The following is a 22,461-nucleotide window of genomic DNA, read 5'->3' as shown; positions in this document are numbered from 1 at the left end:
CTTCTAGAAAGGTTTTGAATGCAGCAACAAATCCTGCTCTGCTCTTCCAGTGCTCTTGTATGGGTCACGGTGGGACAGGTGGGAGCCTCTTTCTCTCTTCATTAAAACAAGTACCAAAGAGTGTTACAAGATCCATCAGCAAATGCTGCAATCCAGGCACGTGCTAGGGCAACTCGCAGTCACTTTGAAAGCAGAACTGCTCTGTGATTTCAGCAGGGACTTCTTCAAAACACATGGTGCAGTGTGGTCTTTGGCATTTATATCCTGCCTCACTTCAGGCAGGGGAAAAAAAAGAAACAGGAAAATTAAAAAAACAAATTTAGATTAGTGTAATCTCAGAGTTATGAATGTATATGCTCTGACTTGAGGAAATTATTTTTTTCAGCCTTACATCAGCTCAGCTGTTTTGCATATGTTGGCCTTGGTTAGCTGTGTTATGTTTGGGGGCATAAACGTCAGTATGTTTTTAATATTTGTTTCATATCTCTGAGATTTACAATTGATATGTATACTTTAATACTTCTGATAACATACAATGTTTGTCTTCTAAATCTCTGGGACAGTGGCCATCAGCCCATTCTTGTGCTGGTAACAATAAGTTTATGTACACGTGCACATGTATGCATATGCATGGTTCCAGATTTGTGACTGCGTCTCCTTGGGACTATTGGTAGGTGCAGGACACATTTACCAGGATATTATGCACCTCTGGAATCATAGAATCATATCATAGAATCATAGAATGGCCTGGGTTGAAAAGGACCACAATGCTCATCCAGTTTCAACCCCCTGCTATGTGCAGGGTCACCAACCACCAGACCAGGCTGCCCAGAGCCACATCCAGCCTGGCCTTGAATGCCTGCAGGGATGGGGCATCCACAGCCTCCTTGGGCAACCTGTTCCAGTGCGTCACCACCCTCTGAGTGAAAAACTTCCTCCTAATATCTAACCTAAATCTCCCGTCTCAGTTTAAAACCATTCCCCCTTGTCCTATCACTGTCCACCCTCATAAACAGCCGTTCCCCCTCCTGTTTATATGCTCCTTTCAAGTACTGGAAGGCTGCAATGAGGACTCCCCAGAGCCTTCTTCAAGCTAAGCAAGCCCAATTCCCTCAACCATTCCTCATAGAAGAGGTGCTCCAGACTTCTGATCATCTCAGTGCCCTCCTCTGGACCAATTCCAAGAGCTCTGAATCTTTCTTGAGCTGGGGCCCCCAAGCCCAGACACAGTGCTGCAGATGGGGCCTCACAACAGCCGAGTAGAGGGGGACAATCACCTCCCTCTCCCCGCTGGCCACCCCTTTTTTAATGCAGCCCAGAACACAGTTGGCCTTCCGGGCTGCAAGCACACACTGCTGGCTCATGTCCAGCTTCTCGTCCACCAGGACCCCCAAGCTGGGCCAATGACAGCAGCTTGATCGGGCCATGTCCAGTCTGGGCTTTAACACGTGTTAGCTGAAAGCTGGCAGAACATGAGCCAGCAGTGTGCCCAGGTGGCCAAGAAGGCCAGTGGCATCCTGCCATGTATCAGAGGCAGTGCTGCCAGCAGGAGCCGGTAGGCGATCATCCCCCTGTATCAGCTCTGGTGAGGCCACACCTTGAGTACTCTGTTCAGTTTTGGGGCACTCATTACAAGAAACACATTGAGAACCTGGAGCGTGTCCAGAGAAGGGCAACGAAGCTGTGAAGGTCTGGAACACAAGTCGTATGGGGAGCAGGTAAGGGAACTGGAATTGTTCAGGCTGGAGGAGCCGCAGGGAAGACCTTATTTCAGCACAGACAGGCAGCAGCAGGCGCGGGGCAGCCGTGGCCGCCCGACCGTCCTCCATAAGCAAAACGTGCGACGGGGCAGCGGTAAGAGAAGGACGCTTCTGCCTGACAGAACTTACCAGCTACGATCGCGCCCCAAGACCGAAAGCCGCACGGTGGGACGACACTGAGCCTCTCTGCCGCCGTCCGCCCCGCCTGCAGCGGCTCGTGCCATTCTCCCCAAGCAGGAGGGGGGACAGAGCGGGTGATGCGCGCCGCCGCAGCCGCCGCATCTCCCGCAGCTCCCGCTCCCCCTCTGCGTCCCGCGAGGTGGTGCCTTCTTGCCGCCGGGCGCGGTGCCCTGCGGCGCTCGTGTGGAGGGGCGCGCGGTGCTTCTTCCCGCTTCTCCTCGTGCCGGCCCCGCCCCGCCCCCGCCGCCATGTTGTGGAGGCGGCGGGAGCGGCGGCGGGAGCGGCTGGCGGGGGTGGAGGAGCATGCACGGCGCGGAGCGGCGGCCCGTGGGCGCGCACCCTGACCGGTGGGTGCTCATTGCACCAGGTAACCCCGCGGGGCCCCGAGGCGGGACGGGCTCATCCGCAGCGCCGTTTGCTCGCCCGCCCCATCCCGCTGACGGAGCTCGGCAGGAGGCGAGTGCCTTGCGGCGTGCAGCCGGCCCCGGTTCTGTGACACGAAGTCCCGACAGGACCCCCGGAATCCCGCACCGCAGCGAGGTGCTTTGTTCCCTGTGGTGGTAGGGCCGTCTTAGTTGGCAGGCGGTGCCGTGCCTCAGTTTTGTTAACAAGCTCATTGGGAAACATTCACCCTCATCGGCCGTGAGGTCTCTGTACTTTATGAAGATCCTGTAAGCAGGGCAGCAAGGCCTGCACGTGTCCTAGGAATACAGGCTGAGAGTTGGGGCTGCCCTCAGGACAGCTGAGCGGCTTGTCAGTGCCTCAAGGGGTTGTAAGGAGGAAGGGGACAGGCAGCAGGGTCTGCCGTGCCGAAATGGTTTCAAACTAAAGGGGGAGATTTAGAATAAGGAAAAGCTTTTTTAGAGTAGGAGTGATGAGGCACTGGCGCAGGTTGCCCAGAGGTGGTGGATGCCCCATCCCTGGAGACATTCGGGGTCAGGCTGGGTGGGGCTCCAGGAGCACCCTGGAGGTGGCCCTCTTTGCACGGGAGCCGGAACAGGTGGCCTTTAGGGCTTCCTCCCAACTGAAAACAATTTTGCACTGTACGTGGGCTGTAAACATGGCTGTCTTGGCTTCTCTCCCTTTGCATTTAGTAAGCGTTGTTGGATGTTTTTCCCCCTTTTACATTCACTTCTGGCTGGTATCAGATTTTAAGGCTTTAACTTCACAAGTCACAAAAGGTTATAGTGTTAAGGATGATGTTTGAACACGACCTATTTCACTCTCCAAGACACAGAGCAAGGAAGTATTTTGCTAAATGCCCTTTTACTAATTTGATTTCCTAAGGCAGTGAAACTTCCCCAATTGTGAGCCAGCTTTGTACTGTGCCTATTTCTTCTTTGACCCAAAATTTTTGAACTCTTGTGTTCATTTCAACCAAACCTGATAACAAGAAGGAGCTCTCGGGAGTATTTTTATGAGCTTTGTGAAAGTGTCTGTGATGATGTGAGAAATGCTTTAAATGGCACCCTTGGATGGAAGGTGTAGCATGAGTTTGGTTCTGCAAGGATTGGAAACCAGGCAGGGGCTCCGCCTTGGGGGAACTGAGAAAGTGGGCTGCTCTAGTTACAAGAGCAACAGAACCAATTGTTACAGTTTCACTGACTCCTCTCTTCCTCAGGTTGTAGCTTTTCACTTCCAGCCTTTGGAACTGACGTACTTGATGCCTAAGAAAGGAATTTACAAGTGAGGAATTCCTTTCCCTGCAGACTAGGATTTAAGTTGAATCCTCTATCAGATGACTGGCTGTGTCAACAGATGTCCATACTGTGTAAATATTTACAAATATGCTTAATATATGCACGAGTAGTGGGTTCTGTGCAGTAAGTTAAATTCTTCCGTAAGAGTTGGCAGGATTGGAGCCAGAGCTTGTAACATCCACAGAGCCAGACAGTTTGTATTACCAATTATGCCAGTGCAGCTCTGACAAAATTTATATAGTGCTCCAGACCTGTAAGAAGGCTTATTAAGCCTTACTAGAACCCTGCGGTGCACAGCAATTTTAACAGATCACTGGCTGATAATTTCAGAACTCCATTGCTGATAAGACTTGCCAATCATATGAGTAGGACTGCTGAAATGAAATAAATGTAATAGTTTTTGTTGTGTTTTTTTGTTTTTTTTTTTTTTTTAACAGATTTTGTGTAAGGAGATTCTTAAAGTTAGTATCTGTTGTTTTTTAGAGCTTTTTAGCTCTAAAAAGAGCATATTTCTGAGCTGTAAAAAAAAAAAAAGTGTAAATGGCAAGTTTACCTTGCAGGAAGAAGAAGGACATGTTCTAATGCTATGCAAGAAGCTCCAAAAGTTTTCTCACAGTAAAGGCACTTTCCAAGGCCCTGATTTCAGGTACTTAAGTTAGTTTGGACTACTCACCAGAGCAATCTGTGTGGAACAGCTTGCAAAGTTAATGCATATCATTCTATACAACTTAATACGTTTTCCACTTGGAAAGTTCGTTCATGTTACGTTGATTGTGACATCTTAGACGTTCCTGTATGACTGCAGATGATAACTGTCTCCACAAAGAGGCTACATAGGAGTCTAAAAAAGAACAGTCTGTTGTGAGTATGGAATTAAAGCTCTGAGAACTGAAATTTGAGTTCTTAACTGTCAGTACTTCTCAGTCAGTCTGACCATTTAGTAGCTTTCTAGAGCAAGGTGAGGTTGTGGCTGGAGTTCTGAATACTGGCATGTGTTACTCATGTCTCTTAATCTTTACACCATTTTCAGAATCTTATCTGTTCTTGCAAAAGTGTCAGAGCACTCTCGCTATTTGTATGTAAAAGTGTAGATGTAAGGAAGGTGAGATTCTTATTTGGACTATGGCAGTTGCTGTTGAAGCATGCACTGCTGGATGGTGTGCAGCCTTATCATGAGCATTTAGAGGAAGCTTGTGAAATGGGTTCTGCCCCTCTACTCTGCTCTTGTGAGACCCCATCTGCAGTGCTGCCTCCAGTTCTGAGGTCCCCAACACAAGAAGGATATGGAGCTGTTGAAGAGGATGGGTCATGAGGATGCTCAAAGGGCTGGAAGTACCTGCCCTACAAAGTCAGGCTGAGAGCTGGGGCTCTTCAGCCTGGAGAAGAGAAAGCTCTGGGGGAAGCTTATAGAGGCCCTCAAGTACCTGAACAGGGCCTACAGGAAAGCTGGGAAGGGACTTTTTAGAAGGGCATGGAGCAACAGGACAAGAGGAATAGTTCTGAAGTGGAAGAGGGTACATTTGGACAGAATATAAAGAAGAAATTCTTTTCTGTGAGGTGGTGAGACAGTGGAACAGGTTACCCACACAGGCTGTGGGTGCCCCCTGCCTGGAAGCATTCAAAGCTAGGCTGGATGGGCTGTGAGCAACCTGGTCTAGAGGGAGGTGTCCCTACCTGTAGCAGGGGCTTTGAACTAGATGATCTTAAAGGTCCCTTCCAGCCTCAACTATTCTGATTCTATGGATGTGAATCACCAAGAGAAAGTAATAAGCAATCAGAAAAAGGGAGGATTGGTCATATGGAGTGAGGTGATTAGGGTGTATACTTGGTGAGGATGGAAAAATTGGACATGCACGTAGCGGTTGAGCTGTGCTTAAAGTCAAGTCAGCTCTCTGGGCCGTTTCTCCAGATGGAGATTAACTATGTCGTGGCTATACAGGTTCCAGATTTGGCCTATAGCAGATTCTGCTCAGCACTGAGAGTTTCTTATTTCAAGTGCTGTGCCATGCTAACGCATCTCTGCTGTTTCTAGAACCAGTATTGCAGTACAGCTGCTTTCAGCAGTATCTGAAATAAGTCCTCGTGGACCTGAACTGGGCTCTGTGCAAACCTGCTCTGCTCCTCGTTCGGGTATTTTATGAGCTTGGCTGGAAATCTGAATGGGGGTGGTTGACATCTATGGTTAAGACGACAAATTTGGAGCACTGGAGGAGTCATGGTAGAGATACTGAAGTATTTCTGAGTATCGAAGGACCCACATGAACTTCACTTTTGGGTGTCTGAGTTTCCAGGTTGTGCTCTTCTGCATTTTTCATAGTATTTGGATAATCTGGGTTGTTATATTACATTTGTGTCCACTTCTCTCCCTTCCCCTTGAGAATGTAGAGCTTTGTATACAGATTCCTCCTTTAGGAGGCACCACACAGAGGGTGGTGACGCACTGGAACAGGTTGCCCAAGGAGGCTGTGGATGCCCCATCCCTGGAGGCATTCAAGGCCAGGCTGGATGTTGCTCTGGGCAGCCTGGTCTGCTGGTTGGCAACCCTGCACATAGCAGGGGGTTGAAACTGGATGATCAGTGTGATCCTTTTCAACTCAGGCCATTCTATGATTCCTCTTACATAGGTTTAGCTACTGAATAGTTGCAAGGGAAGCAAAGTGGCTCCTGAGGATTATAATCCATCTATCTCCCAGCCAGTATGTTGCTAATGACATGCATTTGTGGAAGAGGTTCTGTCTGTTGTTTGTTTGTTTGTTTTTTAAATCATACCCCCTCATTCTGCAGTGCTTTTTAAGTGTGCATATAGGATATTTCTGCTTGCTTTATAGAGTCTGTTGTCAACATTTTCTCTGAAAATTGTAAGAGCTATAAATTATTTTTGCTGGAAAAAGAAATAATAATGAGACCTCATCTAACTGTAGGTTTGTAAAAGTAGGGATCTTTAAGAGCCAAATACCATTGTGTGACAGGTCTGATCTAGGTTCGGTATAACAAAGCAGCTTTCTTATCTAATGGCTTCAGACTGGCCTTACCAATAGCAGCCAAACACATGCGCCAATTGCTGACTGGGGAGGGGTGTGAAGGACAGTTTTGCAGGGGGAGCTGTTATCTCAGAATTGATATATTTATATCCTCCATTGGCTTTAGCAAAGAGGTCAGCATTTGAAGGTGGTTTTCTAAGTCTGATGTTCCTCTCTACACCCCAAGTTTAGACTGCTGCATTTGATTTGTTCTGTATTAGTAGAAGTAGGGGTTAGCTGCAAGCTGATGATTAAGTTCAACTTTTATTTTTCTGAAGTAGATAAGTTTAGATTACTACATTTTTTCATTCCTTTGTTTTCTTAACCAGCAAATTGATTAGCTTTTGTATTGTTTTATGAGAGCTGCTATTTTAGTGGGTCTGGAAGGGCTGCACGAAGGGAGGGATTTTAACAGTCCTATTATTTTTAGGAACTACTTATTTAAAAATAAAAGGAGCGGTTTCACATAATGGTTGGCAAGTTTTTTGAACAAATTTCATATGCCAAAAGTCAAATGGAGGCAGAAATAAATGAACTGTGATGCCAAACCATAGGGCATAAGCATGCATTAAATTAATCCTTTCTTTCAAATGAGACTGAGGAACTTCTGTCAACATGCAACAACAGAGGACGCATTTTACTTGAAAATTTGGGGTTGTATTGAGAGAAGACGTCATATCAAAAGAAGTTTTTGTGTAATGCATAAATGCAGTTTGCACTGAAATCTGATGTAGGCAGTTTCCCTATTTTTTCTTGACCATTCTCACACCTTGTGTTTAAAAGCACTTTGATGCTTGCTTTTATTTAACATTAAAAAAATCGTTCAAAGCATCTGCTGCAAAATAGCCCACAGTGCTGTGCTGCTAGAAAACTTGATTCAGAAGTTGTAGCAAATGTCGAAATGGGGTGGGCCAGTTGTAATTTGGAGAGAGAACATGGAAATAGTGCTCACAATTAAAAATGTGTATTTTTAAGTATCTGAATTATATTTATATAATCTTTCTTACATTTTATGTGCACATATTAATAATGTGCACCTTCTCAATAAATGAGTGTGAATATGCATATTTTTCTTAAACTCCCCCTAAACTGGCATTTGCATCTCTTGAACAAAGCCCTTTGCCTGCAGGTAATTTGCACTATTTCTTACATCTCTTAAAATGCATGCTGAGCTCAGCTGTATAAAGCAGATAAAACTGGCAAGCTAAGGAGCCAGAAGGAAGCATAGCAAATAAAAGAACTGAAAAGAGATGTTTTAATGTGTAACACCATCTCCTACTTCTGCTTTCTGCCATCTGGCTTGGAAGAGACCAACATATGCCAACTTAGGCCTCTCTGCACATGGGAATAGGGCTGATTCAGCCAGTAATACAGCTGCACTGGTGTTGACCCTATAAATATTGAGAAGGGAAGTCTGAAGTTTTTAGCCTTTCAAGTGATAACCTGTTCTTGAACTTCTCAAGATTGACTTCATCATTCACCCCCAACCTCTCTGCACAATTTGCCCAGCCTCTCGATTGCAGGAACAGCTGAGTTAGTATTCTCCATTACTGCCAGTGAGCCTGTGAGCACGTGTTTTTGGGTTCAGAAGTGAGTTGTGACAGCATAAGGCAAAGCTAAAGGCTGTTCTTAAGCAAAACCCTTACCATTCAGTGCAGCTGCTTGGTTGTGTACCAGGACATAGGACTCCTCAAGCATTTCCATGGGAAGGTTTATTCAAGATAGAAACTTGGTGTCATTTTTTGTATCTCATTAAACCTCTTTCTTGTAATGTTTCCAGGTGAAGTGGGAGCCAGAAACAGCTTAAGAGGGTGTCAGTTACACTGCATTAAATGTTGTTTGCTTAAGGCAGCAGATAATAAATGTGATTACCAAGCAGATTGCTGTTCTAGCTTTCATATTAAATGTTGCAGAAGTCCCTTTGCTGAAGCCAGTGCTGCATACGGTCAGGAGGATAAGAGGGTGAGGTAATCAAACTATCGTAACTGAGTAAAGACCAAGGTGAGATCTCCAAAAATCAAGTAGGTGCTCATGCAAAGCTCTGCCTTCTGTGCGAGCGTGCAGGAGAGCAGCTGTTTGCAGAGGTGATGGAGCTGTGTTCTGTGTAGCACTCTTCTAGAGCATAGTCAGCCAGGGACACAGTGATGTCTTGTGGCTGTTCTCGTGCTTTCCCACCTCTGTAATTCACATGTAATCTAGTTTTCTAATACTCTTAAACTAATCGAGGAGCCCACTGTCACATACAGAACATAATAGGTTATTTTCTGCATTGCCTGCTGCTGCCACAGATTCTCTTCCATGTGTAACTGTATGGTGAGTGGCAGTAGTTTACTGATCTGGGTGGAAATGAGTGTTTTCTTCACGGCTGGATCAGCAAACTGAGCTGACTTGCCATGTGGCACAGAATTGCTGGTTTGAGTGGAAAGAAAGCAGGAGAGATAGGGAACTCAAGATTGTATTTTTTAATGACCTGTGAATTTTGGTATTTGAAGCCATTTGTAGAACTGTGTCCTCAGTCGGTGCATACCTGGATTTGTTCATTACACTAATACATAATTACCTTGAAAGTTACAAGGATATTTTCAAGCTACGGCAGGGGAGATTCAGGCTGGACATGAGGAAGTATTACTTCTCAGAAAGGGTGGTCAGGCACTGGAATGGACTGCCCAGGGAGGTGGTGGAGTCACCGACCCGAGGGATGTTCAAGGAAAGGCTGGATGTTGTGTTGAGGGACATGGTTTAGTGGGAGCTGTTGGTAATAGGTGAACAGTTGGATTGGATGATCTTTTAGGTCTTTTCCAACCTTGGTGATTCTATGATTCTATGATATTAAAAGTGAGAATGATACAAAGTTCTGGATTATTTTTTGTTGGGCTTCTTTTCAGTTTGTGCTGCAGGACAGAGGACTTTGCTCATGTACCATTAGCACAGGCACTGAATTAAAGCTATTTACTTCAGGATTGACTGATTCTGGAAGGAATGTAAATAAAACAAATATTAGATCTAACATATTTGCACCTCTAGACTGCATAGTTCAGTCTTCCATAAAATGTTCATTAAATGAGCTCCATCTGACACACCTTTTTTGCTTGACTCAAAGTTCAGAAGGGAATGGAAAAGACTTGTGTAGGTGACGTATGGTTTAATATCTGTTTTTAAATGAAATCTTAACTTTATAATTCCAGACTATTAAATGATCCTGGTTTTTTGTAGGGTGGTGGTGGAGGGTTTTTTCCTCTTACGCAATTGACAGATATTTACAGCCTTTTGCTTGCTTGGCTGGAAGCTTTTTTTTCATGGGAATTCCATATAACTTGATATTAGTCTGTTATATATAGTATCTATAAGCAGTTTCTTGGGGGGAAAAAGAAAAAAAAAAAAAAAAAAAAGGTGAACAGACCTTGCATCATCTGTAACAGTTTCATAGATCTTAGTGGGAGTTTTATGTTCTTTTCCAATTCATTCATGTTGCAATACCAGCAACATTTTATTTTTTTAATGGCTGGATTCATTAATGCCTCATATCAATCCATTGTGGAACAAGCTGTTGCCAGAAATCCTTAGACAGCTGGTTCATTTTCACTTTGTTCTGTTTATACGTTTTACAGAATTTGCCTGGTTGCATGTCTGACCTCCACAAAATACAGTAGGCTTTTCTCTTTCTCTGTAATGGAAAGCTGCTATAAAGCTTTTACGGTCTCCGTAGCTCAGCTTCAGGAGTCTGAGGTTCTCTCTGTGGACTCCAGTGCCACTGGTGGATGTATCACCCACACTTCTAGGTGGGCTTTGTGCAGCTTGGTTACCAGTGAATGCACAGTAGGCTGTAGCTTCAGCAAAGTGTGCCAACTTAGCAGCCTGGTGTTGGCATTTGGTTGTCCTGCCCCCTGCTCATCTCAGAGCTCCCTGTTGTGGTGCTGCTCCTGGCTTGTTTCTGCAGGACTGATGTGGGGACTCTCTGGGCGCGAGACAGGACTGAGGTGGGCCAGCTGCCTCATGGAAGTGTCTGCCTGTCTGTCTTCCCTGGCAGCTTAGGGAACAGCTTGCTTTTTCACTGGGATGGGGTTAATTGGCCCCTCTGTACTCTTGTACCCATTTTTTTGTACCTTTGCAATGAGACTTGTCCTAGGAGAGAGGCGTGCTGTACTGACACACCTGCTGGGGAATTGTGCTGTACAGCTGTGTGCTGCCTGCAGCTGAACTCTGCCCAATGCTTAGGAGAGAGCATAGCAGTCAGAAGAGTGCGATCCCTCTCACTTGTTTTTCCATTCTGTTACACATTCTGTGTCAGCTGAGCTACAGAAAAAGTTGCTGTTAAGAGTAGTGACATTTAGCTGTCATTTTCCATTAGAATTAGACCTATTTTAACTTAGTTTTGCTAGAAAATCTCTTCAGAACCACTTTTTAGGAAGTCTGTTTATTTAGCTGTAACAGATCCTTGCCCAAACACAAGGACTGATAAATGTAATGACATTAAAGAAATCCAGTTACCTTTCTTCTGGTGGAAGGCCAGAACACACACCAGAAAGGCTTTGGACACCTAACTTTGAAAATCCCTTGCTCAGCATTTTCCTAGTCAGTAAGTGTTTAAATTCAGATAAATAGGGCCTCCTTTGCCCATAAGGCCTCATTACTATTGCATCCAGTTTTCCAAGCAGGCATTCTCCCAAATGCCTCTTTTTATTTGCCAGCTTGACATCTAGTAGGGCCAATCTGTAACAGAAGGATACTTCGACTAGGCCTAGAAGCAGAGCGTTGAACACAGGTAGAAGAAACCCAAGGTACAAGAAGCTGGGAGAAACCACATTTTCCTTTGCCCCCTCTTTCCCTTTGTGTGTCCCATCTGCAGGGTGCCGTGTGAGATAGGGGGGTCAGCACTGCAGCCCTGCAGTGGTTTAGCTGAGCTCCCTACGTGCGGGCATCCCAGTGAGGATGGAACATGCACTTGGTGTCAGAAAGCTGGGGAATGAACACATCAACTAAATAAAGATGCAGACTTCATTAAAAACAGCTACATTAGGAAGGGTTGTCTGCTTAATTGTTCACGTTCTACAAGATGCAGCTAGGGCTCGGCTGGATGTGTTCCCAGTGTTCATAAATCTACTCATGAAGAAAGCGGAGCAAGTGAGCGCTAAAAATTCCTTTGTTTTGTTTTGCTTTGTGTTTTAAATTTTGAAAATCATATTTGGTGTGTATATTTTCACATGTTCATATGAAACACATCAAAGTAAACACATGCAGTGTGTTTCTTTCGCTGTCATTAATCACGGCAGCGTTTTAAAAAGTAACAAAAAATACAGCAATGTTAAACTGTGGTCAAAAAATGAAATATACACAGCTATAGAAATTTGAAGTTCTCCTTTGCCAGGACAAATGTAGCTTGACAACCGTGTGTGATTATGTATCAGCATATGAAGTAAGTCTGGTTAGCAAATTGGACTTTTTTTTCCATTAAAAACCTCCCAACTTATATTGAAACTTTTTCAAGTACTTTTTCAACCTACCTGAAGACTCAACTGAAAATTCAGGGGAAGAAAATGGCTGTAAATTCTTCAAACACCTTTAAGAACCATTATCTTCCAATACTTTGCCACAGAATGCACTTGAAAAACAAACAAACAAACAAAAAGACATTCTCTTTAAGCCTTGCTTACGGCTTCATCTGGGCGATTTCTGTTTGGGGCACAGTTGAGTACCCAGGTGTAGATGTGAAAGATGAGAGTTGTTTGTTTCGGGCTTTGGGTTTGTTTTCTGTTTTTTTTTTTCAGCCACTGAGGTACCTGAGAACAAACAGCCTGTGAGAAGTCCACCCACCTGTCCTTTCCTGAGGTGTTAGGGAGCAGCTTTCAGGCAGGGGGTGGCTATTTTTGAATGCATTTGAGCTTCCTATTTCCTTGTTTCTCACAGAAAAGCAGTTTGTAGTCTCTGTGTCATTAAACCTGGATACTACCAAAAAGGGAAGGGCAGCATCACACTTCTGTTCCCTCCAGCAGCCTCCCCTGGGAGTAGATGCGCAGCCCACCTCTGCTGCTTCTCTCCTCTTTCAGCAGCAGCCCAGCAACCCAACCAGCAGCTTGGTCCCTGTCAGCCCATTCTCCAGGGTCTGGATGCTAGTTATGGATGTGAAATGTTTTAGTTATTTTCCTTGCTCTGATGAATGCGTTTATGAGAGGAACTGGGACAGAACTGGCAGTCTGCAAGTTAAGAGAGACGATGCTGTCATGTTGCTCTTCAGTCAGATGTAGGAAGTTGTTTTCATAAATATAAGTTAGACTTTCCCTACAGAGAGAACTTGGATAGAATATAATTAACTGAGGATCCTTAAAGATGATTTTCAAGCTTCAGTCCTTATGGGAGCTGTTTCCTTTCTTTTTTTTTTTTTTTTTTTTTTAATTTCACATCGAAATTGTACTTTTGCAGCTCTGTTTTTTGTCTAACTTTTTTTGCTTAAATACACAGAAAAGAGCACAACCATGAGGAGGCTAAGCCAGAAGTGCTGTATTTTCTCAGCTTCTTTTTCCTGCACTCTTAAATGCACTCTTTGTTTTTTAAGATTATATACAACAGATAAACAAGTGTGCATACTTTTCACGTAACTAACAACCACTCAGACAGTTCCTGCCTCATATTGCTGAATAATCTGAAACTTCCTGAATGCTATAGAAGACCACTGTTTCTTCCCACAAGTATTTTAGCTTGTGGGTTCGCCTTATTTACCGAAGTGTTCCAATAATCTTTGAGACTAATTAAGGCAACACATCAGTTCATTATCAAACTGAGTTATCGAACTTAGGAGTACTGTTGCTTGAGGCTCTGTGAGGAGAATTGGGTTTCAGAATCTAAATCATCCCCAGGTGCATATCTTTTCTGTGGCAAACAGAAAGTGCCAGAAGTCTGGAATCACAATTTAGGTACCTTGATCAGGTAGGATGGATTTGGGCTGAGGCATATAACTTTGTAAGCAGAAAATATGTGAGCTTTCAAATAGTGTCAATCCAGTTAATTCTTAACGTCTTGGAGAAGCATGGCAGAACGTGAAATGCTTCTCAGTTCTCAAGTTCATAACTTTTCCCTTTCCCTCCACAGAGGCTGCTACCGACCCCCCTACAGCACCTGACAACGAACCTATGTTTACAAAACTCCGCAGTCCGAGCACAGGCAAGTTTTGGAATTGTGACATGAGCCTGTTAATGCTTTGGTTGATTCCCTCCACCACCAAACTATTCGTATTTTGCAAGCTGAAATAGTGATGATAATGTAAGTCTTATGTGCCAGAGATACTGCTGTTGATGCCAGATAGTTTAATGCTGTGCAAACATTTAGGATTTCTTTTATAATTTTAATTGGTTGAACTGTTTATTCATCAGGAATATTGGCAGCACAAAAAAGAATTGTAATTTAAGTTGTGTTTTTAAATGCATTTAATTTGGGGAACTTGCAGTGTTGGGTGTTGAACTTTGGCTTTTTTTTTTAAATCCAAATTTAGGCTTCATACCATTCATCTTATGCTGTAAAATAAACAGGCAGAGTCAGAAAAGTGATACAGTTATACTTACCAAGCTTTTTGAGTCTTTTCATTTTTAAAGCTAATATTCTTCTTTCCTTGCTTCAAGCAGTGCTATCTCTTTTCTTATTAATAGATGATGAGGCACTTTAAATACGAAATACATTGGAAAGACCAGCAAATGCAAGTGATATAATCATACCACCATCCTACAAATAGTTACTTTCCTCTGGTCAGATTGCCCTTTTTGTCAAGGATTTCTTATTAAGTATGAGTAATCTAATCACAGAATTGTAGGGGTTGGAAGGGACCTCCAGAGATCATTGAGTCCAACCCCCAGTGTTTGCAGTATGAGATACTGGAATAGAAACTTGCAGCAAGCCTTGGTTAAGGTTAATGCATTTTGCTTAAAGACAGAATTAATGCATTTTTTCCTTTTTTTACAATCTCATTTGATTTCTAAGTTACGTATTTTTATATTGAAATTCACTATTCTTATTTATGTGTTTGTAACTGGAGTCTTCAGGTACTTTAACACATGATGTACTCATTTCTAAGTCTTCCTGAAAGAGTAATTTAAAAACAATAGATACAGAATATGAAATCATTTTTCCTCATCATGATATCTATTTTTTGATTGCTCAGATTTACTATGAGAATATACAGCCACAGACATTTTCCACCTGCTTTATTATGTTGTCTTGTAATTTATTATGTTTTTAAAAGCACACATGTTAATTTGCTTTTCTCTGTGGAAGATCTGTTCAACTTGATGAATATGAGATCTTGGGAAAGGTTTCTGGGAAAAACCAAGAGTACAATGATTTGACTGGGTGTGTTCCTTTAGAATTTACAGAAGCTTATGTGTAGACCTGCATGAACTTCCAGTGATGTCGTGCATTAATATTTGAAAATAGAAGGACTGAGAACTCCTGATAATGTCTTTTGCTTATGTTTGGATCTAACAGACAAATTGTTGTTGACAAATATTGTATAAATAGCCACTGAAAGGTTCAACGTACAGCAGATATTCATGCTAACCACTTTGTTTAATGAAAGCATGCATGGTCCTTTTTATAGGCAAGTAAAAAGGACAACGTTTCTGTCCTGTACAAAGACTACAAACTGGAGTTTTAGCTTGTAATTCAGAAATGCTGCAAGAAGCATTTTTCAAAGTTCTGAACTAAAACAAGGGAATATTTATGCTACAAACTTAATCATCTAAATGAAGTGATAAAAGTAGAAGCAAAGCTGCCTAGATTCTCTCCTTGTTCACTAGAGAATGTCTCTAATGATAGTGTTGATAACCTGCGGTGCTTGTCCTTTTAACGCAAGCAGGTAAAACAAGGAGCTGAAGTTAGGCAATAGAAATGGTCCATTTCACAACTTTTCCTTGCTCTCCACCATGCTTGGCTGGAAGACTCACTGGTAGGAGTCTTTTAAGTTGTGCAACAAACTCTTCTGTGATTAGTCTTGATGTGTGGTGCTGATCAAACTATGATGTAGACCCTTGTTGAGAATCACATGGTGATGATGGATATCTCTGCTCTTCCTAGTATTTGCTGTTCATTCCTCCCACATCCAAAAGAAATGTGATTGTCAGAGAACTGAATCTGTAACCTTAGGTGAAGTTAAACATCCCATCAGCTTTTGAATAAAGGGGGGAAAAAGCATCATCAGTCATTTTTTGGGAAAAGATGCATCTGCCCATTTTAGCTGACCTTCCTTCAGTAAGACCCAGGTATCTGTCCAGGCTGAAAACAGCAGTGATTACATCAGCTTTTAAGGGCTTGCACTGATACTTTTTTGAGCCTGCCCATGATCTTTAATTTTCCAAGCTGTATTTTGAGCAGGATTGCAATAGTTAATGTTGCCTTTGAGGATGACAGGACTAATTCAGCCTACAGACTCAAGTACCTGAACATCTGTGGCCCCTTCTGCAGTTCTGTGACTTCCTAGTTTAGACGTAGAAAATGCCAGTCTTTTTTGTAATGTATGTCATTTTTTCATTAGAGCCCAAAACTAACATGAAACAGCAGAGTTGTGCTGTGGAGCAGCCTAAAATAAAGCTTCCCTTTTCAGACTGTCAGTATTCTCTTGTTCACCTTACTTGTGTACTCATACTGAGTTACTGCTGTCCGCTTAGATGCGCAAAAAAAGATATCACTGTCACTTGAGGATTTTGTTCCTTACTTCTGATATCTTAGATACAAACATGAGAGAAGACAAGGAAATTTTCTGGGTTTCCACCTTCCCCCTTCAGTACAGGCAAAAAAAGTAATTTCTTGTGTGATTTTGATTTGGGTTTGGATCAAAGGCTTTGTGTTGTAAGATGAACTATTCACACATCTTATTTATTGATTCAAATTCAATTTGGTTTATAGAGCTGGTAAATGAACATCTGTATATAATAGTTTTCTTTGTCTGAGCTTTCTTTGTAGTGAGTTTATGTAGAATGTGCGTATGTTTGTGTGTGTGTGTGTGTGTGTGTATAAGACACATTCTTCAGATGTATTGGGTATTCTTTTGATTTTTGTGAAAGCTTACAACACAAACCAGATTTCTTTTTCAACAGGGGAAGCAACTCTTTACTTATTCAATAGTGGTGCACAGCAGCTGTTCGAAGTAAAAGCTTTTCATGAGGAATATCGTTCCTGGTTTATAGGTGAGACTGTTCAACAAGGTGAGTAATGTTTTGTATCCTTCCCCCAACCATAACTAATGTTCATACAAAGAGACCTTCTCTCTTTCTTCTATTAAATTTACAGGTGTTTCTCTTAGTTGTTTGAGGCATGCTGCATCACGTCCCCACCTTCTGACGCACTCATTTGCCATCTGGATTTAAGCAGGGCTAGGGGCTTTGTGGTCTCTCTTTAAAAGGCTGCCTTTGGCAGCTTCAATTAGACAGATGTTGATTTGTCTTTGAGGAAGGGTATGGTGGGATGGGGGAGTTGTTCAGTTGTGTTTAAACTGAAGTGCCATAAAATACTTAGCTTTCCTTGTCAAACCAGAAAGTCCTCGGTGTACGTAAAATATTTCTTATCCTATAGAAGGGAAAAAGGGCTGGAAAGCCTGAGCTAGCTAAGCAGAGCAACGCTAAGCAGAACTCCAAGCACTGGAGTGTGGTTTGATCTGGTTTTCTTTTAATTACCTCTGTAGTCTTCTCTGTAAGTGCTGTGGGATAAGCCTGCTGTCTGAAGGTGCCATTTCAGTGCTGTGTCTAAGTGACCTCATCTGTAGCATCATAGTCTCTGATCCTAGCTCATCTTTCTGAAAATGAGAAAGAAGTTTGTGCAACCACTCATGATGGCTTTAACAATCCTTTCTCAGTAAGGATGTCCCTGGTATAGTGTTTCACTCCCAGAATTTCCATAGATTATGTAGTTAGTATCCCTTCAGGAGATGAAGGTGTGTCCTTTTTGTCTGTTTGTAATTAGAAAAAAGACCATTTCTAATATTAAAATAAATAAAGTGACTCGAGCAGACATATACCTTCTTTAATGGCAATATCCCAAATGTGTGTTAATGTTTAAATGTACTTTGCAGGTGTATATAGCAATGCAAGCAGTAGGTCTATGAGCTTTTCCTTATTCCCTTTAGGGGTGAGCCAAAAGACTGAGTCTGCTCCCTGCTCCCAATTATGTCCACTCTATATTCTCCCCCTCCCTTTCTAACCTCTGCTTTGGCCCTTGGGAAACAATGGCCATTTTCTTTTTTCTTTTTTTTTTTTTAATATATAAAAAAGGGTAAAATTTTTTCCTGAATGGAATTGGGCTGCTGCATCTCTGAAATAGTTGGGCCATGAACAACTCAGAAGAGCTGTGTGTTTGCAAATCATCTCATTATCTGCCAAGAAGGAAATGACTGGAATGTAGGAATAGACAGGTATAAACTCTTCAGGAAGGACAGGCAGAGGAGAAGGGGAGAGAGGTGTTGCCCTCTGCATGAAGAACCAGCTGGAGTTCATGGAGCTCTGCCTGGGGATTGATAAGGTGCTGACAGAGAGTTTATGGGTTAAGGTTAAAGGGAAGGCAGAGGAAGGAGACATCGTAGTGTGGGTCTGAAACGGGTGGCTCAACCAGGAAGACCAAGTGGATGAGACCCTCTATAAACAGATAGGAGCAGCTTCACATTCATAAAACACGGTCTTTGTGGGGGCTTCAACCACCATGGTGTCTGTTGGAGGGGCAACACAGCAGGGCACCAGAAATCAAAGAGGTTTCTGGAATGTGTTGATGATTACTTCTTCTAAGTGGTACAGGAATCCACAGAAGAGGTACTGTGCTGGAGATTGTCCTCACCAACTAGGAGGAGCTGGTGAGTATTGCAAAGTTCAAGGGTGGTGGAGTTCAAGATCCTCATCCACAGAATGGTGGAGTTCAAGATCCTTAGGGTGTCAAAGAGGGCTTGCTGCAAGCCTGCTACTCTGGACTTCAGGAGGACAGACTTCAAACTCCTCAGGGAACTGCTTGGCAGGGTGACACGAGATGAAGCCCTGGAGGGAAGAGGGTCCCAAGAAAGCTGGTCAGTATTAAAGGACCATCTCCTCCATGTCCAGAAGCAGTGCATCCCTAGAAAGAAGGCAGGCAAGAATGCCAGAAGGCCACTGTAGACCAGCAAGGAGCTCCTGGACTGACTTTGACTTAACAAAGAAGTGCGTAGGGAGTGGAAGCAGGAATGGATTGCCTGGAGGGCTACAAAGAAGGAATCAGGTTAGAAAAACTAAAACCCAGATGGAATTAAATCTAGCCAGGGACATAAGGGGTAACAAGAACAAATTCTACAGGTATATCAGTGACAAAAGGAAGGCCAGGAAAGATGTGGGCACCTTCTGGAACCAAACTGGAGACATGGTCACAGGGGATACAGAGAAAGCTCAGATGTTCAATGACTTCTTTGCCTCAATCTTTACCAACAAGGGCTCTAGCTTCACTGCCCAAGCTGCAGAAAGCAAAGGTAAGAACTGGGAGAAGGAACCCCTGCTGCTAGTGAAGATCAGGTTTGAGACTATCTGAAGACTGAAGGTGCGCAAGTCTACAGAACTCAGTGAGATCCATTCATGGATTACAAGGGAAACAGCAGATGAAGTTGTCAAGCTGCTATCCGTCATGTTTTGAAAGGTTGTGGCAGCCTGGTGAAGTTCCCACTGACTGGAAACATAATCCCCATGTTCAAGAAGGGAAAAAAAGAAGATCCAGAAAACTATGGTCTCACCTCTGTGCTTGTCAGCATCATGAAAGAGGTCCTCCTGAAGGCTCTACTGAGGAGGAAATATGGAAAACAAAGTTGAGGTAATTGATGGTAACTAATATGGCTTCACCAATGGCAACTCATGCCTGACAAACTTGGTGGCCTTTTATGATGGAGTTACAGCATCAGTGGATAAAGGAAGAGTAACTGACATCATCTACCTGGACTTGAGCAAAGTGTTTGACACCGTTTGCACGACATACTGATTGTCAAATAGAAGAAAAATGGATTTGATGGATGGGCCATTTGCTGGATAAGGAATCAGCTGGATGATTGCACTCTTGAGAGTTGCAGTCAATGTCTTCAATGTCTCAGTGTCCAAGTGGAGATGGTGACAAGTGGCATTCCTCAGGGATCAGTGCTGGGACCAGTGGTACTGAACATCTTTGTAGGCAGCATGGACAGTGGGATCAAGTGTAATCTCAGCACGTTTGCAAATGACACCAAGCTGAGTGATGCAGTTGACATGCTAGAGGAAAAAGGATGCTGTTCAGAGGGTCCAGGAAAGGCTTGAGAGGTGGGCCCATGCCAGCCTCATGTATTGCAACAAGGCCAAGTGCAAGGTCCTGCATCTGGGTCAGGGCAGTCCCAAGCACAGATACAGGTTGGGTGGAGAATGGCCTGATATTGGCCATGAGGAGAAGGATTTGGGGGTGTCAATTGATGAAAGGCTCAACATGGGCCAGCAATGTGCATTTGCAGCCCAGAAGGCCAAATGTATTCTTGCATCAAGATTGCATCAAGAGAAGCATGACCAACAGGTTGAGGGAGATGATTCTGCCCCACTACTCTGCTCTCATGAAACCCCATCTGGAGTACTGCCTCCAGTTCTGGGGCCCCCAACACAAGAATAACATGGAGCTGTTGGAGCAGGTCCAGAGGAGGGCCACAAAGATGAATAGAGGGCTGCAGAATCCTCTCCTAGCAGGACAGGCTGAGAGAGCTGGGACTTTTCAGCCTGGAGAAGAGAAAGCTCTTGGGGAAGCTTATAGAGGCCTTCAAGTACCTGAAGGGGGGGCCGACAGGAAAGCTGGGAAGGGACTTTTTAGAAGGGCATGGAGCAACAGGACAAGGGGGAATAGTTTTAAAGTGGAAGAGGGTACATTTGGACAAAATATAAAGAAGAAATTCTTTCCTGTGAGGGTGGTGAGACAGTGGAACAGGTTGCCCACAGAGGTTGTGGGTGCCTCCTCCCTGGAAGCATTCAAACCTAGTCTGGATGGGGGCTTTGAGCAATCTGGTCTGGAGGAAGGTGTCCCTACGTTTAGCAGGAAGGCTGGAACTAGATGATCAGATCTTAAAGGTCCTTTTCAACCCAAACCGTTTCATGATTCTCCAAGGTCTTCATACATCTACAGTGAGTCAGAACTCCATAGAACAAATTAAAATACTTTTTCCTGAAGGTACAGATGAAAGCTTATAAATGGGAGCTTTAAGAAAAGAGCTAGGTTTTTTTTTGTTTTTTTTTTTTGTCTCCAGTCTTATTATCAAAACTTGCAGGTTTGTGAAGAAGTAGTCTTGGTACTTTCTTTGCTAATAGCTGTGGAGTTGGGATTATTTTTGTCTAATTGTCAGGGAAATATATTCCCTTGGGACCTGGGTAGTATTCTTCCAGGGACCTGGCAGTGCCATACTTGGAGAAATATTTTGGCCCTGAATGTCTTGGTTTTACTTGCTTGGGCTGGTCTGTATAATTTTGATGCCTTTTTTTTTTTTTTTTCATTTGATTCACACTGAGTACTAGAGCCATGTTTCATGGCTGGTACTTGGAGGCTTAGATATTGAGTACCGATTTTCAGAAGGAAGACAGCAGAGTACAGTGTAAGAGCTCACTCTGCTCCAGCCTATGTGTCGTTTGGTATCCTCGAGGCTTGTCAGAAACTGTAGAAGTAGTCTTCTAATAAATAGCCATGTCTTCAATACTCCCTCTGGACAGAAAAATTGAAATTAGCTTAGAAATAAATGTAAATTGGATCCCCAAGCTAATTTGGCTGTACAGATGTAGAGACTGCAGGCATTGCGTGATCTCAGTTTTACAGACAGATTGTCAACTTTGACCAGACCGCTTTGTTGCCACCCTGTCTTTTGTTAGTTTTAAGGCTGTTCCAGTAGGATTTTCTTTCTTTAATTATCTTAATCATGTGGATTGAAACAAAAAATTAATTTGTTTTCGGTTTGCTAATTAATATCAAGTTGTTATCAATTATTTGATCTAATTAGTGGAAATCCTTAATGTTACATTGTTTCAAATTATCTATGATTGTGCAGAGAGCACGAGTACGCTGTCATTCTGAAATGGTGGTATAATTTTGTGTAGAACACTCAGTTATATATTCTCTGAACTGGCATTGCCTTGCCCAGTATCTGGGGCAGAGTGTGCTGGATATTTATCTACTACCTCAAAACAAGGTTCTACTACACTGAAATCTGCCAATGGAGGGCAGCTTTAATTTTGTTGTTTGTCAAATATCACTGAAAAAGGGAAAACATAGTGCTTCAAGTCAGAAGCAACACAGCTTGTGCTTTCATTTGGCAGGGTTGAGAATTGAGCTCCCTGTATTTTTAATACAAAATCACAAATAGTGTTCCTGACTATTTCAGTGAAATACTGGAATGCTTAATGTGGGGAAAAAAAAAAAAAAATCCTCTCTTCTTGCTTACACTCCTAAAAAGCATCTTAAAAAAAATGATCCAGTGGTAGTTCTGTGCCTAGTAGTACTAATGACACTTTTATATATCTGTCCCTTAGATGGGCGCCTGCTCTTTGTTACACCGATGGACCCCTTATTTCTGATACTTTATTACCTCATAAAGGCGGACAAAGAGGTAAGCCTGCTTATTTTTTTCATTGATATTCTCAGGAGGAAACATTATTTCTGTTATTGCATTAATTTTATGAAGAGGGACTTCCGTACTGTGGGAAATATAGTTTGCATTTAAAGCAGAGATGTTCATCCCATATGTATCTTTGTTTTCATCCTTTTTATTTTTGTGACCAATAAAGTATATTCCATGAATCAGCTTGGAACCTGAACAAAATGTAAACCCCC

General features: G+C 43.0%; 1 protein-coding gene across 4 annotated transcripts in view; it reads left to right on the top strand.

Moving 5' to 3' along the window:
* Positions 1-2,164: 2,164 nt before the first annotated feature.
* RNASEH2B (ribonuclease H2 subunit B) overlaps positions 2,165-22,461 on the top strand; it is a 44,834-nt gene continuing 24,537 nt past the window's right edge. For 3 of the 4 annotated variants that reach the window (XM_052670878.1, XM_052670877.1, XM_052670876.1), the window contains exons 1-4: positions 2,165-2,307; positions 13,744-13,815; positions 16,737-16,844; positions 22,161-22,237. In XM_052670878.1, the coding sequence (XP_052526838.1) occupies positions 2,244-2,307; positions 13,744-13,815; positions 16,737-16,844; positions 22,161-22,237 (321 nt within the window). In that variant the 5' untranslated portion in view covers positions 2,165-2,243. The remainder of the gene's footprint in view (positions 2,308-13,743; positions 13,816-16,736; positions 16,845-22,160; positions 22,238-22,461) is intronic. The other variant, XM_052670875.1, reaches the window with a different exon arrangement.

This window comes from Tympanuchus pallidicinctus, unplaced genomic scaffold, assembly GCF_026119805.1.
Source record: "Tympanuchus pallidicinctus isolate F22 unplaced genomic scaffold, pur_lepc_1.0 scaffold11, whole genome shotgun sequence".
Classification (NCBI taxonomy): Eukaryota; Metazoa; Chordata; class Aves; order Galliformes; family Phasianidae; genus Tympanuchus; species Tympanuchus pallidicinctus.
Note: the sequence above shows the minus strand (reverse complement) of the source record. Positions and strands in the feature narration are given on the sequence as shown.